The sequence below is a fragment of the Gouania willdenowi genome, chromosome 6, assembly GCF_900634775.1.
Source record: "Gouania willdenowi chromosome 6, fGouWil2.1, whole genome shotgun sequence".
NCBI lineage: Eukaryota > Metazoa > Chordata > Actinopteri > Blenniiformes > Gobiesocidae > Gouania > Gouania willdenowi.
The window spans coordinates 31465833-31482113 of record NC_041049.1 but is presented as its reverse complement, the minus strand read 5'-3'; the positions used below and the strand labels follow the sequence as shown (position 1 = coordinate 31482113).

General features: G+C 38.2%; 1 protein-coding gene across 4 annotated transcripts in view; it reads left to right on the top strand.

The window, feature by feature from the left end:
- Positions 1-13715, top strand: part of mon2 (MON2 homolog, regulator of endosome-to-Golgi trafficking) — a 54632-nt gene extending 40917 nt beyond the window's left edge. For 2 of the 4 annotated variants that reach the window (XM_028449275.1, XM_028449274.1), the window contains 8 exons: positions 384-401; positions 863-991; positions 8107-8297; positions 8376-8436; positions 8528-8651; positions 9566-9773; positions 10211-10293; positions 13016-13715. In XM_028449275.1, coding sequence (XP_028305076.1) covers positions 384-401; positions 863-991; positions 8107-8297; positions 8376-8436; positions 8528-8651; positions 9566-9773; positions 10211-10293; positions 13016-13179 — 978 coding nt within the window. In that variant the 3' untranslated portion in view covers positions 13180-13715. The remainder of the gene's footprint in view (positions 1-383; positions 402-862; positions 992-8106; positions 8298-8375; positions 8437-8527; positions 8652-9565; positions 9774-10210; positions 10294-13015) is intronic. The other 2 variants (XM_028449277.1, XM_028449276.1) reach the window with 1 other exon arrangement.
- The last annotated feature ends 2566 nt before the right edge of the window (positions 13716-16281 follow it).

The following is a 16281-nucleotide window of genomic DNA, read 5'->3' as shown; positions in this document are numbered from 1 at the left end:
TAAGACAATTGTGATATAACCATGTCAAAAGAAAAATCATGTTTTACTGCTGCCTAGCAGAAGACAAAGCTTCCTGAAAGCGAGCAGGAATTATTCTGAAGTGAGACAAATTGAATTGATGACCTTCGTGTCATAACGCGTGGCTTTGCTCATGGAGGGAGGTGTGATGTGAAACAGGCCGTCCAATGGTTGACAGACAAAGGAAAATATTGTTGACTGATTATAGATGGAGTGTTCACACTCCTAAGAAAAGAGTGGGACTGAGAATAAACAGTCATATCTTAAATAAGGCAATGAATTGGACACAGGGTGAAACCAACACTTTCATTTGCATCTTCTCTCATTCTGTGTCCTGGATCTACTTCCTGGAACACCTTTTTTAGATCCAGCTGTTTGCTCCGGTGAGTGTCCTCACGTCCTCCCCCTCCTGTAGATGTTCTAAGCTGTGTTGAGATGTCGCTCCGCATGGTCGGCTCTCGCATCTCTCACTCACTCCCTGCTCTCCCTCCGTGCCTGCCACTAACTGGTGGTTATGCCTCTGTGTGCACAATCCCTGTGGAGCTCATGCTCGGTTGATTTTGTGACTTTTGGTGATTTTTCATGTTCACAATCGTGGATGTGTTAAGACACACTTTGTATAATCAAGTTTTGGTTTGTTTTCTTTCACACTGGCATTTCAACTCAATCAAACATGAAAACAGCCTAACATTTTTTTAATACATTTGTATGCTTTTATTAATACAAAGTGTGCCTTTAAACCTGCTTTTGGTGTTTTTCTGCCGAACAGTTGTGCACAGTTTTTCTCGCGGATTGATTTACCACGTCTTCCTTTTTTTATTTGTTCTTCTTTCTACACTCACAGGCTGAATGGGTTGCCTTAAACTATGTGCCCTTTGCCGAGCGGTCCCTGGAGGTGATGGAGGATCTGTACCATAAAACGGCATGTCACAAGGCTGTCATTAATGAGAAGGTCCTGCAGAATATCATCAAGGTATGATCTCGTGTTCTTCTTAAACTATTTGGGACTTTGTATCTAGTTGGTGCCAGGGGCGTTGGACTGGGGGAGTAACGGGTACTGAGTACCCAGGGCCTAAGGCGGGGGGGTGCTCAGAAGTCTATTTTATATATATGTACGAAAATGCATTTTAAACATTTATAGATTATTTATATTGGAATGAAAAGGGCCTTGTGTCAACATAAGCTGGTTGTTAAGCACAGTTTTGCACTAAAACAATTATTCATGGTGCATCAGGACCCTAGCTACTACCCACTTTAACAGTTTAAAAAAACGCAAAAAAATGAAAAGGAGAGGGAGAGTAGATGAAATGAGGGAAAGCAACTGTTAACTCAATTCTTCAGAGGTGAGCTTTAAAACACAATATTTTGAGGCAGTATATTATTATTCCGCACCACAAAGTGTAGAAGAGGGATATAGGTTTGAGCTCCGTGTGCCCGTCCGTCCGAGTTAAATGGGACAGCTTTTCTCAGAAACCGTTTAAGATAGTTAGTAATTTTATATTCTCATGTGATAATATTTTCTTATGTATACATCTAAGTTCTTAGATTTAGGACATTTAAGAAAAGGTTGTGAGTTATAATGACAACTAATCTGGTGGGGGATGTTGATGACTGTCTTTTTGTTTAGTTTGAAATGAACTACGTACACTCTTTAGCACATTTAAATGCTGGAACATATCTTATGCACGTTTACATCTTATTTCGTTAATAAAATTATATTTTTAAAAAAAATGATTTTGAAGACCAAATAATAACAGCTGCTCCTAAATTGTGGCGAAAGTATGTCACAAACACAGTATTCAATAAACCACTCAAATATAGTAGAATAGATTTATAAAATACAGTACAAGCAATATGGAGTAATTAGGTTATTGCAGTTTTTTTCCACCTTGGGGTCAGGACCCCATGTGGGGTCACCTGAAATTAAAATGGGTTAAAATGTCTAGTTATTGGTTTAAAAAAGAATGATTATTATACAGTACATCAAATAAATGAATCCTATACTTACACTTTTTCAAATATAAATCTAGTTTAAATAAAATGCTCAGTTTTTTGGGCAAAAAAAAAAAAAAAAAAAGTTTACATAACTTACAGTAGGGGCCCAACAAGATGGTTTGTGCCCAGGGCCCAAAATGTGGTGCCTGGTTGGTGCCTGTCTGTGACACAAAAAGAAATCATTTTTAATTAGTGAAAGGAATTCCCTCATAGAAGGATCATGGATATATTTGTTTTGATGCATTTTTGTCCAGTTTTGCACTCAGACAAGTCGTGTATGTACAGTATATATAATGTAGGAGTGTGACGATATCTCGATCCGGCGATATGTATCGCAATATTTTTTTCGAACGATCGATTATCGATATGCTTGCGCTAAGTATCGATTATTATTTTTATTTTAATTTTTTTATTTATTTATTCATTTATTTATTTTTTGGATTTTTTTCTTTTTTTTTTTCTTCTTTTTTTCAAAACCTTTTCTGCTTTTTCGCTAAAATGTGCAGGTAGGTTTTCACAGAAATTGTGTCACTGTTGAATTAACCAATATTTTGTTTACTGGAATATTGCACTGTAATGGTGTCACTGGTAAGAAAGACCCTATTTGTTGTTTACACAAAGCACTATTGGAGATACTTATTTGTTTACATTGGTATGTTGACACTTATTTACAGAAATGTTGCACTAAAATAGTGTCACTGTTCATAGGACACTTTTTCAATTGAATGTCTTTTAGAGATATAAAGTAAGAATTTTATTTTTTCACTTAATCTTTTTTTTTTCTTATGTCATAGATTATCGTAGATTGATTTCTGACCAATATATTGATAATCGCAGTATCGTCATACCATGAGATAATCGTTATCGCGTATCGTATTGTGCGGTACCCAGAGGTTCCCACCCTAATATAATGTAATGTGTACATTGTAAATATGCTAAGCAATGAATAACAGTATTATTATTGCATCAACAGATGTAAATTAAAACTACTGTACATTGTCAAATATTATTTAAAATATACTACACTATAAAGAAAACTGCAATAACCTTTGAATGGGTACAGTACTTGTAAAATAAATGTATTCCTTTAGTAATAGGGAGCACACTATATTTTATGAATTTCAACATAAAATCTAAGATAAATCAGGTATTTGGTATAAAGTAACAATCATGGTATTAAACTGATATTGTGTGTTTGACTTAAAATGTGCTAAAACTCAATCTGTACCACACAAAAGAAAGAATGAATAAATGCTACATTATTTTTCAGATAAAACATCACCATCATTTATTTCACCAGTTTTATTGCAAAATGTTCCATTACATTCACTCTATGCTTCATTTGTTTGATTAAAGCTTGATCACAACAGCAAGAGGATCAGCGGAAGCTTAAATGAGTTTGATAAACCATAATGGGTTGATTTTACACATTACAACAACTGAGCTAGAAATTACAACCATTATTTTTTGAAGTAGAATGATTGATGATCTCTGCGCGGGACGTGAGCAAACTAACAACTACGTAGTTATTAATTCAGAGCTGACAGAGTAATACCCAACACTATATCTCTTTGTTGTTGGAGCAGAGCTTTAGACTCTGGACCATCTGCACTATACCTGCTTTAAAGGATCCTCCACTGTTTTTACAAATGTAAAAAAAAATCAGTAAAAGTTCTCTTCTATGCCGTCTGCAAAACAACAGAGTTGAAACTGTTGCCCCCCTACGGTCACAGATTTTTTCAACTCACGGATTTTGTTTATCAAATTTCGGTGAACAAAAGAGGTTTACATCGACTTTTTTAACTTTTACTGATTTTTAGAGCAACCCAAAGCAGCACAAGTTGTCATTTTGACTGAACACCGCAAGATGGCCGCATCTACAAACGCATCTACAGACGGCAGAGACGCTGCTCCTCACCTGCCGTCAGAGAAAGACATTTTGCTACTAAACGCCAACAAAGACATTACCAAACTACGGGAAAAGATTTGTCTCCTTTCTAACAAGCTAAAAAAGAAAGATGTACTACTCACCAAGCATACAGACACGGTCGTACAGCAGTCAGTAGCGCTGTCGTCCTTCCTCCATAATATTTCATGTGACAACAACACAGTTCCCTTTGAGAATCCGGGTCCAGGACTGTCCTGTTCCACACCACGCCTGCCATCGTGGGCTGAGGTAGTTGTCCGCGGACATAGATGACAGAATAACACAGAAAACTCTGCACAACCGTTTTGAAGCTCTCTCATATGAAAACGGGGTTGCTGTTTTTATCAAAAAGTTCACCAATGATTAACTTTGAAATGCTTATGCCAGGTAGCAATTGCATGTATTTTCAAAAACAAGAACCTTTGTTGAACAATAATGAAAAGGGGAAAAAAGATCCTTCTTACCAAACTCCAGGTAGGCAGATGCCTGTCAGTCAGGAACGCTTATCAGTTTGTCCCATTCAGTCCTATCTTCTTTTCTACGTCGACTAGACTTGTACCTTTCTCATTTAGGTACTCATTCACGTACTCGAACCATCTTTTCCTTGGCCGCCCAGTTGGTCAAGTACCTTCCACTGTGTAGTTGTAGGCCATGGAGATGGAATGCTCTGGTGGTCTTCTTTGTAGGTGTTCAAACCATCTTGTTTGGCTGTTCTTAATCTTATTAGCAATTGGTATTTTGTCCATTCTAGTTTAACCATTTATCCTATGCATTACTTTCACATCTGTGGCTGTAATCTTCTTCATGAGTTTTTTGTTGATGTTAAATGTTTTACTAGCATAAAGCAGGATAGGGCCCAGTATTCCCGTCTGTAGTGTTGTGGTGGTCTTGGTCTCGAGACCAAATTTTAAAGGTCTTGGTCTTGTCTCGGACTCTGAAGCATTTTGACTCGGTCTTGTCTCGGACTCGGGCTGCCCGGACTCAAGATTTTCCGTCAAGACCGTTCGAGACCAGCACTAATTCCTGCTATTTTTAAACTTTTTTATAATGTGATAATAACACGGAGAAGAAGGGGATAAAATAATCCTTTATTCATTATTTAATCCACCCCGTATAATGACCACAACCTTCCTTAATGTGACTGAGTGACGTGTGTGACACACTCATACGTGTGTGGCTACGGTGTCAGTTTGGACCGCGGAGCACAAGGGAGAAATGAACTAATCACCGGTAAAAATCCCAGTAAAACTCCAGAAAACAATCACCAGTAATAAATATTATCTCCCTGGTAAAGACAGTAGCTTTAACAACTGGTAAAATGATAAACTGATGATATTACAGCCTGTGAAGGCTGGATAGGGGACGCACTTACTCTGCTTCTGGGTCCTAGTGCCAGCCGAGCGGTGAAGCCTGTTTTTACTGTGTTTACTGAGGTCCGTGTGTGTTTAATTAGTCCGTGTGTGTTTAATAAGTCCGTATGTGTTTAATAAGTCTGTATGTGTTTAATAAGTCTGTGTGTGTTTAATAAGTCCTGTTAGGGTGGAAAAAAGGAAGGTTACCTCATTTTGGCTGTATGACACCCTCTGCGTTGGCAAGTGATGACGACCAGACTGAAGAGTTGGTGAATTAATAAAAAATGATTTTATTCTAAACTAAATAAAAGAATACAGAGTGGAAACAAAAAATGGTGACCACCTTGCCAGGCGATCCAAAGACAGAGTGCCGAGACACAATATTAAAGCCACGTATATCTCCCCTTAGTCCCCCCCTCCCTCCTCCCCCCCGAGAGATAGGGATAGAGACAGGGGGAGGAGGGAGGGCAGTGGATGGAAAAGGAGACAGTTTACTCCTTTAAGTCAAAACAGTTCGTTCCCCGTTATCTGATTGTCATGGAAACGGAGGTGTGTGCGTGTGTGTGTGTGTGAATGGGTGTGTATGGGGAGTGCATGTGACTATGTGAGTGTGTGTAGCCTTGTGGCTGTTTGGGAACAAGGCGTTCTGACCTGGAGTGAAGACAAGTTAAAGTTGAAGACATGAGAAATCACACAATGAAAAGTTACACCCCAAGGCTTAAGGATTAAAATAATATAAGTAATTATATTATTAAGCTAATAATTTTTTAATAAGTCCGTGTGTGTTTAATAAGTTTGTGTGTGTTTAATAAGTCTGTGTGTGTTTAATAAGTCCGTGTGTGTTTAATAAGTCTGTGTGTGTTTAATAAGTCCGTGTGTGTTTAATAAGTCCGTGTGTGTTTAATAAGTCTGTGTGTGTCCGTGTGAAAGTCTGCATGTTTATGCATCTGTCCATCCACTCTTTTCATTATATCCATGTCTTTTAAGGCTTTATTACATAATGTCGGCTGTTGTCCGGGCCGCTGCCATCTTGGTTTATATCGTCACCAGCGCGTCATCGCCGCAGAGTTGCACTAGCATAGAATGAGTCAAATAACTGTAAAGAGGTCTTATATTAGTCTATTATCTTTTTAAAGTGGTGTTTTTTGTGTCTTTAGACTCCAATTACATTTATGTATATAATATGTTCCCCACAATATAAACAGGTTCACAATATAATTATTTTGTATAGTTTCTGTTTCCACTGTATCCAGAATAATAATAATAATTCTCAACAAGAACAATTGATTAATTTGTTACATGACTTTTCCAGGGTTTGAGTTTGTTTTATTTAGTTTCACATCCACCTGTAGCTCTATGTTTTTTACACTGCTGACAACTTGTTTGTAGTTTTATTTCAGAAAGTTTCACTTTTACAGTTACAGCTGGAAACCTTTGTTAATTGAATATCCTAGTTATATTACAGCAACCAAATTAAACTATATCAACTAAGTGAATTAATAAAAATGGCCTGTGTAAAGGCTTTTTCAAACTAAAAAATTATCTTGTGAAATCTGTGACCTGTTGACCTGAACAACTGAAAGAATCAGAATCAAGAATCATTATTTATTGGTAGAAATGCTTTTAAACACTTGCTGTACATTCAGCTGACATAAAAATCTTGTTTTCAAATATGTAGAATAATTGTGAATTTATCAGTAGCAGTAGTAGTTTTAATATTTTAGTTAATTTTTTGCAGGCACCTTTTTTGTCCGTCAAATGTATTTAAAATAAACTAAAATTAAAGAGAGAATGTTTTTTAACTGTCGAACCTTGTCATAATTTTATTTATTTATATATTTTTTTAAATTGAAAAAAAAATGTTTATGGTCTTGGTCTTGGTCTCGGCTTGTCTCGGTCTTGGTCTTGACTCGGTCTCGGCTCCCGAAAGTCTTGGTCTTGTCTTGGTCTCGGTGCATTCTGGTCTCGGGCAAGTCTTGGTCTCGGATAGTGTGGTCTTGAACACAGCACTACCCGTCTGTATAATCTTTTTGGCTTTTACTGGAACATGTCTCTCTTTGAGAAGCTTATAGAGGAATCCCAGGTTTTGCCAAAACTTCATGATTCTTTCATTGATCTCGAAGTCTATCAGTCCATTCTCAGACAGCAGGCTGCAGAGATACCTAAACATTCCTACTTGTTTTATCCTTGTACCTACAAGTCTAATATCAGTTATTTAGTATCTGCTGAGCACAACTTTTTTTTTTTTAAATTGTGTATGAGTCGATGTTTATTGAAGCATTTAAACTATTTTGTGAGATGATTCTGTAGTTTTTTTTCATTTTTATCCAACTGGGCAATGTCAGCATATAATAATAATAATAATAATAAAAATAATAATAATAATAATAATAATAATAATAATAATAATAATAATATATAAATAATCACTAATGAGAAATAGACACTTGGTAAAGACCCACAATAAAACTCAACAAAGATTAAAGTATAAAAGAAGGAATGGTGCTATTCCCATTTAGACGGAGACATCCGCTTCCTCACAATGCCAAGCTGCAGTACAACCTTTAATGTAATGTTTGCAATTTGATGGACTTTTGTTGTGTTTATTGATCATATGTTTGCTTGGTTTTGCTGCGTTTGTGTTCATGGTTCATTTAGAATTTTAAAAGGAAGGGTAAACAAATAACAAGCTATCCGAAAATTTTGCTAATTGTCATCTGTAACAATCGATGCAGATATCTCAATCTTTTACCTAGTACTTTGTCTTTTTAAGCTTTGAAGTTTTTCATTATACTTGTTTCTTGCCTTCTTCAGACTTTAAGGATTCCCTTGGGTTTGAAGTACGCCTGCCCATCGGAGAGCACCTGGAAGCTCGCTGTCTCCTCGTTACTAAAGGTCCTATCTATTGGTCTACCAGTGGCACGCCAACATGCCTCTTCAGGAAAGTTTGACACCATGTGGCCAGAGCTGGCCAAGGCTTTTGAAGACTTCCTCTTCACCAAAAGGTAAAAATCTTTTGTGTGGGTTGTAGTGGTTTTTCTTATTTTTCTTCAGGCAAATTGATAGTTTCTCTTTGATTTCAGCACTCCTCCAGATAATCTGTCCATCCAGGAATTTCAGAAGAATGAAGCTATTGATGTTGAGGTCAGCATTTATTTCCACGAATACTGTAACTCAGCTTATCTGTTTTTATGAATTATGTTTTGTCAACCTTCTGGTGTCTTCTTGGTTTCAGGTGGTCAAGTTAATCAGCACAGAGATTTTACCGTTTTCCAATTTAATCCCCAAAGACTTTGTCGCTCAAATTATGGCAATGCTCAATAAAGGCTCCATCCACTCCCAGCCTGTCTCTTTCACAGGTAACTTCCTACCATCTGACCTTTCACTGTAACCTGCCCGAGTTAGGAAGGCATGTTGGTTATAAGTCGACAATGGTGTTTTTTTTTTGTTTTTTTTATCTACCCAATAAAACAACTCAACCATAAGACACCCCTGTATCATGGCCCCACCCCTTTTACCCTAGTCAGCCAAAGCTTTTACATGCTAAGCTAACCAAAACGTGGGACTGCTCATTGATATGAGTTCCTTCACAGTCTCCAGTAAGACAGCACATTTACCTTCTGCACTACAGGAAAAACAGTCAGTGTATGTTTGTGCATGTATCACTGTATGTTTTGCTCATTGGATTTTCTTGTTCAGAATAGGATATTAAAAAAAACTAAAATAAGTTTCCACGGGCGACCGTGGCTCAGGTGGTAGAGGGTCGTCTTCTGATCGAGAGGTTGGGGGTTCGATCCCAGTACCTGACTGTGTCGAAGTGTCCTTGGGCAAGACACTGAACCCTAAGTTGCTCCCAGTGGTCGTCTAGCGGCTTGCATGGCAGTCCTCTCCCATTGGTGTGTGATTGGGTGAATGAGCTGATATGTAAAGCGCTTTGAGACTGCTTCAGTGTGGGGATAAAGCGCTATATAAATCAAGTAAATTTACCATTTATTTGATTTTCATTTTAGGGAAATAAAAGGGATATGTAAAACTAGAAAACAAAATTATTTTTCTTAAAACAAAATCAATGAATTGTTAGAAAAGTTGGAAACCCCCCCAAAAATCCAGTTTTTTGTTTATTTTGTGCAAATGGAAGTTGCTTTTTTCCAAGTAAGAGTTTTCTTGAGTATGGTGCTGTGTAGAAGAGAGCAATAATTCGGGCACTGCTGTGTAACAGAAGTTGATGGTCATGGATCAGTGTAATGATGTTTGGATGGCTTCTTCTCCACAGAGGCAGAGATTGAACAGCGGATGAGGGAGGAGTTCTCCAAAGTGTGCTTCGAAACCCTGTTGCAGTTTTCTTTCAGCAGTAAGGTGTCCACCCCTCAGGAGGGCTACATTTCCCGCATGGCACTCTCCGTGCTCCTCAAGAGGTCGCAAGATGTCCTCCGGCGCTACGTAGAGGACGAGAGGCTGAGTGGACGCTGCCCTCTGCCGCGGTATGGAAGTCATTTCACTTTGGCCTGAAAAGTTTTTATAACAAAATATCACGAGTGCGTCAAATTTGCCCAGATCACACACTCAGAGTTATACATTTTACATATTTTCTAGCAAAACATATCAAATTTGTAGAATGAGCAGCAGTGCGGAGGATGTGGAATGCACTCATTTTAAAAACTGGAATGAAACGTTGTGACCTGTGTGTGTGTGTTGTCCATCTGTTTTCCCTACTTCCACAGTACTTGATTTAATTTTCCTTCATTTCATTCGTTTTTTTTTTAATTGATTTTTTTTTAGGTCACTGACTTTTGTTACTGAATAATCTTTTACAGCTGACATCCTTGCATGGTTTTTGATACTTATCTTTCCTCTTTTATTGGAATTTATTTGTGCCATTTACCCGCTAATGTACTCATTTTGTTCATTTTGTTTCCAGGCAACAAGTGACAGAGATCATTTTTGTTTTGAAAGCAATCAGCACTTTGATGGATTCCCTTAAAAAGACCCAGCCAGAAAATGGTGCGTAATCAAACTTTGTTAATAAATACCTTTTCACATTGGCAACAGGGAGCAAGCTGAGCCTGTTTCTGCCATTGGGAAATAAATGCCATTCTTATGCCAAGTCATCATTGCAAGAGGGAAAAAAATCATAATATTTTTTTTAAGTTATCAGTCATAATTATGTCATTTTTTTCTTTTTTATAATGAAATATATTCGAATGAAGATGCATCTTTTAAAGGATTAGCAGCAGGGAGAGGTTTTGCCGTTCAAGAAATAATTATTACGAGGTTTATATCTGACTTTTAATTATAGATTTATGACTTTTTATCTCATATTTATGATTTACCATGGAAATATATTTATTATTCTAGAGGTGGAAATGGCTGTTTCACATTTGTTAATCTTATCTCATTAACAATTAAAGCTGCTGGAGACAATAAATGTATCAGATAAAAACATATTGTCGGCCTCATAGATCAATAAATTAAAGATAATTTCAATGAAAAAAATATGTAAAAGTTTGAAATTGCTCCTTGAATTTTGTTTTGATTGCCACTATAAACTCAGTGTATTAACATTTTCTGAAAAGTTTTGCATATTGCATTGTGGGATGTGAAGTCCCAGACAGAAGAATTGAAGTGTTTTTAACTTCATTCTTACTGTGATTTCTTGTGTTTGACCTCAAAAACTTTTTCAAAGATACTTCTCAACACATTTCTGTTGTTTTCATGACAAAACAATGGCAGATGTTTGTTTTGGGGTTTACACACAAACATTCAAATTCAGCCAATAATGAAGGTCTCGTGGAGTGTGAGGTGATATCACTGGGAACAAACTAGAACACAAACGGTGTCAAGTAAATCACTGTCGTCCTTGTCTGGCAAAGAAACACAAGAAATCACAGTAAGAATGAAGTAAAAACACTTCTTCAAACCTTTCTAACAATGTCAACAAACCAGTGGGGATCAAGACAAAATTTCAAAGAGCAATTTCAACCTTTCACATCTTTTTTGTCGAGCAAATGATCTTCAATTATTTTAATTATGAGCCCGACACTAAAACTGAATTAGGCCTAAAATGTTGGGCCCGACACTGCCCGAGCCTAATACAATACAGTCCGAACTCGTCCAAAGTCAAATTATCAGATTTTTTGAAGCCCGAACTTGTTACATCCCAACACTATTCCAATGTGTGCACACACACAGCTCCCGAACAAGCTGTTTATGTGCTTTTAACTCATTCACTGCCATTGACGCATATATGCGTCAATTGTGTTTTTTGACTGGTGTTGTTAAGAGACAATGTGACGGAGTTTCTGAATATCAGCCTTGTACTATGATGTAGTGACCAACTCGTGGCATGTAGGTGGTAGTAGCGCACCTTTGGATGAGAGATTAGCCATGATGGGCAGAGGTCAGAGGCAGAAGAAAAGAGTTTACAAGACAGAAAATGGCGGTATGAAGGGATATTGTGAAGTATTCAACTGCTCAAAACAGCTCACAGTCAAGCAGAGCACGTGTGAAACTAAGTGGACTATTGAGAGTGTCTCGATGGTGAGAGAAACCGATCAACAAACCGGGTCAAACGGTAGACTCGGATGTCGTGGAGGAGGAGGAAGTTGCGTGTGTGGGAACTGAGGGGGGAGGGAGACCTGGAGGAAGGCCAACATTTTGGTAAGGGAACCATACAACTCTGACTCAGATAGCAAAAAAAAATAATTTTGCCATTAAAAGCCCGGTCTGTGTTATTTTTGTAGTTTTGTAGAAGGAAACCAATGTTGAGATGTTTGAGGTGTCACTGAAGCTAAAAAAAAAATTAGCCTTAAAGTCACTGACAGGTTTTTTCAGAAAAAGGCTGTTTTCTCAGCTTTTTGTTCAGAAACTGGTGTTTGTGTGAAACTTGCCTATATTCAACTGCTGATTATAGAAGAATGACACAAGCTAGAGACAAAATTCTTCTGATGAAAGTAGAGGGTATTCTTTCAGAATCTGGTTTCTGATTTTAGATTGTCATTGTACAAAATATTGTGTGGGTAATTTATTCATTTTCCAGAGGTTAGGCTAAGATTCACCTCCTCACAATAAATGTGTACATCTTTTTCACGCTAATCAACATTCATCACTGGACCAGTCATTTACCGTGCTGCACCTGTGCAGCGCCTGAGCCAATCTTCAGCTCTAGCCTACACTATGTCTTTATCTAAAAAACAAATGTCTCCAGCAGCTTTAAGCTGTAAGTATATCTAAAATCACTTTTTATGCTGAATACATTTATGATTAGGTATGAAGTAATATACTGATCCTAGTCCCACTCTTCACATTTTGCTATTTGCTGAGATTAGTTCAGTGATGATTTTTTGGATCAGTGATTTCACTAACCATCACTTTTGGCCCCGCCCCTCCTATGAAAGATGGGAGGAAGGACTAGTTTCCTCCTCTCACAGCCCTCAGTGAGCAATGATTGACAGCTCCATCTGGAACTGCAGCGCTGTGGGGGAGGGGCTGCTGTGACTGGGCGTGTCTTACTGCTACAGTAGTAACGCCCATTATCAAGGCATTTTTTGAATATCCCCTTAATGGCAGGTCAGCAAAAACCTGGGTGTATCTTACACTTTAAAAAACTAATTTTGCCTAGTCTCTAAACTTCTCAGCTGCTAGACTGCAAATTAATTCCCCTGAATAATGTAATTTACGTTAATCTTTCTTCCTCTCTTCATTGTCTTGTGTTGATCACCTGCAGTGGACGACAACACATGGGCTCAGGTGATCGCTCTCTATCCAACCCTGGTGGAGTGCATCACCTGCTCCTCGTCCGAGGTGAGCTGTGCCCTGAAGGAGGCGCTGGGACCCTTTAAAGACTTTATGCAGCCACCTATCTCCAAAGTCCAGAATGGAGAGTCCTGACGAGGCTCGCTGTCGTATCCAGATTTGGTTTTTTTAAGATGAAGAAATGTTGAATGTGTTCCTGTTGACTTGTGTGCTTCCATGTGAGCTCCACATGAGCCCCATCGACGGTTCACATGAATCAACCCACTCTGAACTAACGGAGATGAACCTTCAAACGCATCCTCGTTTGCTTCTCACGCCAGCTGATTTGGTATTAACTTTCTCCATTCTCACACTGATTGACTGTTCTCACCTGTTACCCACACAAAGCTGAAAACAAATCGCGGTGTTGCCCCCAAATTTAGTTTGTTTTACTCAACTGAATAGGCTGCGTTGATGTACAGTGTGTGGTGATTGTGTCGATGATGTAATGAAGAAAAACTGGAGCTTGGATCTTTAAATTTAATACTTTTGCATCATTTTCACACAGTGAGACTTTTATGCAAAAAAAAAAACACAAATCTTACTGTAACATTCCATGTCATCATTAGCCAGCCATCAGAGAAGGAATGTATGTGTCTGTATGAAATAAATGGGACAGCTTTGTGCTCTCAGTGTTTTCACTTCAATGTTGAAGTTGCATGCATTACAGTAAGTTCATATTGTCATTTTACCAGCTTTACTATGGTACTGAGGGACTGCTGTCCTGTATGCAGTTGGTGTCAGGTGGCAATGGAACACACAAGTTTGCATTGCGCAGGAAATTGTTGGTATTTTTTTTAATTGGACATACTATGGCCTATTGTTAAAGCTGCAGTATGTAAGATTTTATGGCTTCATTTTGGTCAAAAATTTATAATCACTTTTAAGCATGTTGTAATTCAAAGTGTTCTGAAAGGACAGTGACATTTGTCAGCTTCTCTTGGCTCTGTATTTGAGCTTTAGAAAACCAGGAGTGTGACATGACTTTTCAGCCAATCAGAGATCTTTTTACAAACAGTGTTTCATGAGCTGTTTTGGAGTGTTACTACTGGCTGCCTGACTGAAGATGATGCACGTTTACATCCTCTGTGGTAAAAGTACATTGGAGGATTTTCCAGGAGAAGTCCCCATTGCGTTGGGCACAACAGTTACACGGTAAAGCAAGCGGAAAAAAGAAGACCGACGTGGAGAAGCTACAATCTAAAGGTACAAACATACTCGGGAAAAACGGATTCCACGGAGGTCCAGTTTGGGCCCGCACGGACCTCCGAGATTGTGCAGGGTCTGCCCCACGTACTGGTTCCTGGGGGAGAGTGAGAACAGATGGAATAAATTGCATGTAAATTTAAAAGAAACGTATCCAAGGTGGAGAGAACAGACACAATTAATTTACAGTTTGGATGCAGAGTGGTGGTTGTCACTCTGCTCTGAGTGGCAGCTGAGATCACAGCCACCTGTTTGAACTTGTGGCAGAGAAGAGCTGATAGCAGCAGTAAGGGACGATAGGTTGCAAAACAGGGAGGGGTGGAGTGTGGTTGCTATACTAGTTCTTTCTACATACTGCAGCTTTAACACCAGCTCAAAAAAAAAAACAACCGCTGAATCAAATAATGAAACCTTACATAAATTGCATGAGTGCACCAATGATGAGAAAACAGCTCTTGCACAAAGTGTTAAATGTAAGCTGCTGTGATGTCATTGAAGTGCAATTAATGCTCCTGCAGCACTGTTTGAAGGGATCTGACCAAACTAAGGGAGACAAAGGACATGGACAGGTTTCCTTGGTGATGGTTGGGCTGAGTGATGGAGGACAGCATGCAGGGTTACATGATGGATCCTGCCCCACCCCAGACTGAAAACAATGGGCTCAGACATAGGTGTCACTGTTAAGGATGGGTGTGCATTTACAGCTTGGTGATGGATTGAGGTACATCTCAGATTTACAGAGTCTGATCAGGGATGTGAAAATACTGGAGACTTTACTCAGTGAACAGTCAAAACCTGTGTATCAACTTCATAGAACAAATATGTACAAAGGGGCGTATGCTCCATTTAAACATGTTTTATTAAGAATAATAATAGTAATTGGTGAAGTGTGAGGAACTTGTCAGCTATGGACTCGTAGCACACGTTCACTCACTGAGACCAAAAGACACCAGGACACTATTAGGACCAAACCATTGTGACACACAAGAGGGACAGCAATATTCATGGATGAAAAAAATATCCTTTTGTTTTATTACTTTGATATTGTTTAAATTTGAACTTAGGTTTTGCAATGAATACCTTTATTATGTCTGCGATGAACTGGCGCCATGTCCAGGGTGTACCCTCATAGATACAATATGCAGTTTATCTACTTTAATTAGCCATTGTTACTTTAATGACGAGTTTTAATTTTTATCATGATTGTATTTCGAATACTTTTTTTTTTTTTTTTTTTTGTAAATTTCATTGAATAATTTTATCAAATTTTTCAATTAATTTTATGATGTTTTTTTTTTTATATTTTTAATTATTTAGATCCTCATCATTATTTTGTACTATAGCTTTTTGTTGAAAGGCAAGGCGAATTTATTCGTCCAGCACAATTCATACACAAGGCAATTTAATGTGCAACAATAATACATTTAATTCAACAATAAAAGGATCAAACATCTCACTTGTGAAAGTGCAGTGGCCTGAATGATTTTGATGATAATTAAAATATAGTGTTTTTTAAAGAAGTAATAAAACAGCAGGACAAGTTGTTTTTAATGGTCGCACAGTCACACAACGAAAGTTATTGGTTGTGTTTGTGTTTATTGTTCCATTCACACCCTTGAATATGAATTTAACCTTTGAGTTGAATCAACAGTTTGAATTTATTTTTTAAACTATTTATTTTCCTTGTGTTACTTTGAATCCAAACGTGCATGTGCTTAAAGAGAGGCTGAGATGTGCTGGTATGAACAGTGAATGGTTCAGTCCAGGAGCACATGCACTGTGCTGCAGGAGGAGGGGGAGGAGCCTCTGTCTGGGCGGGGTTTTCTATCGTATTTCAGGCGTGCTGTGCTATCAGGACCGTGTCCGGCTCTAGTTCTGCAGACTCCAGACCGGACTGTGTCTCTCTGCGTCCCGCTGTGTCTCCGAGCACCGTGTGTTTTACACCGTGCACTGGCTGAGGTAGTAGTTTGTGCTGTTGGTCGGGTTGAGACT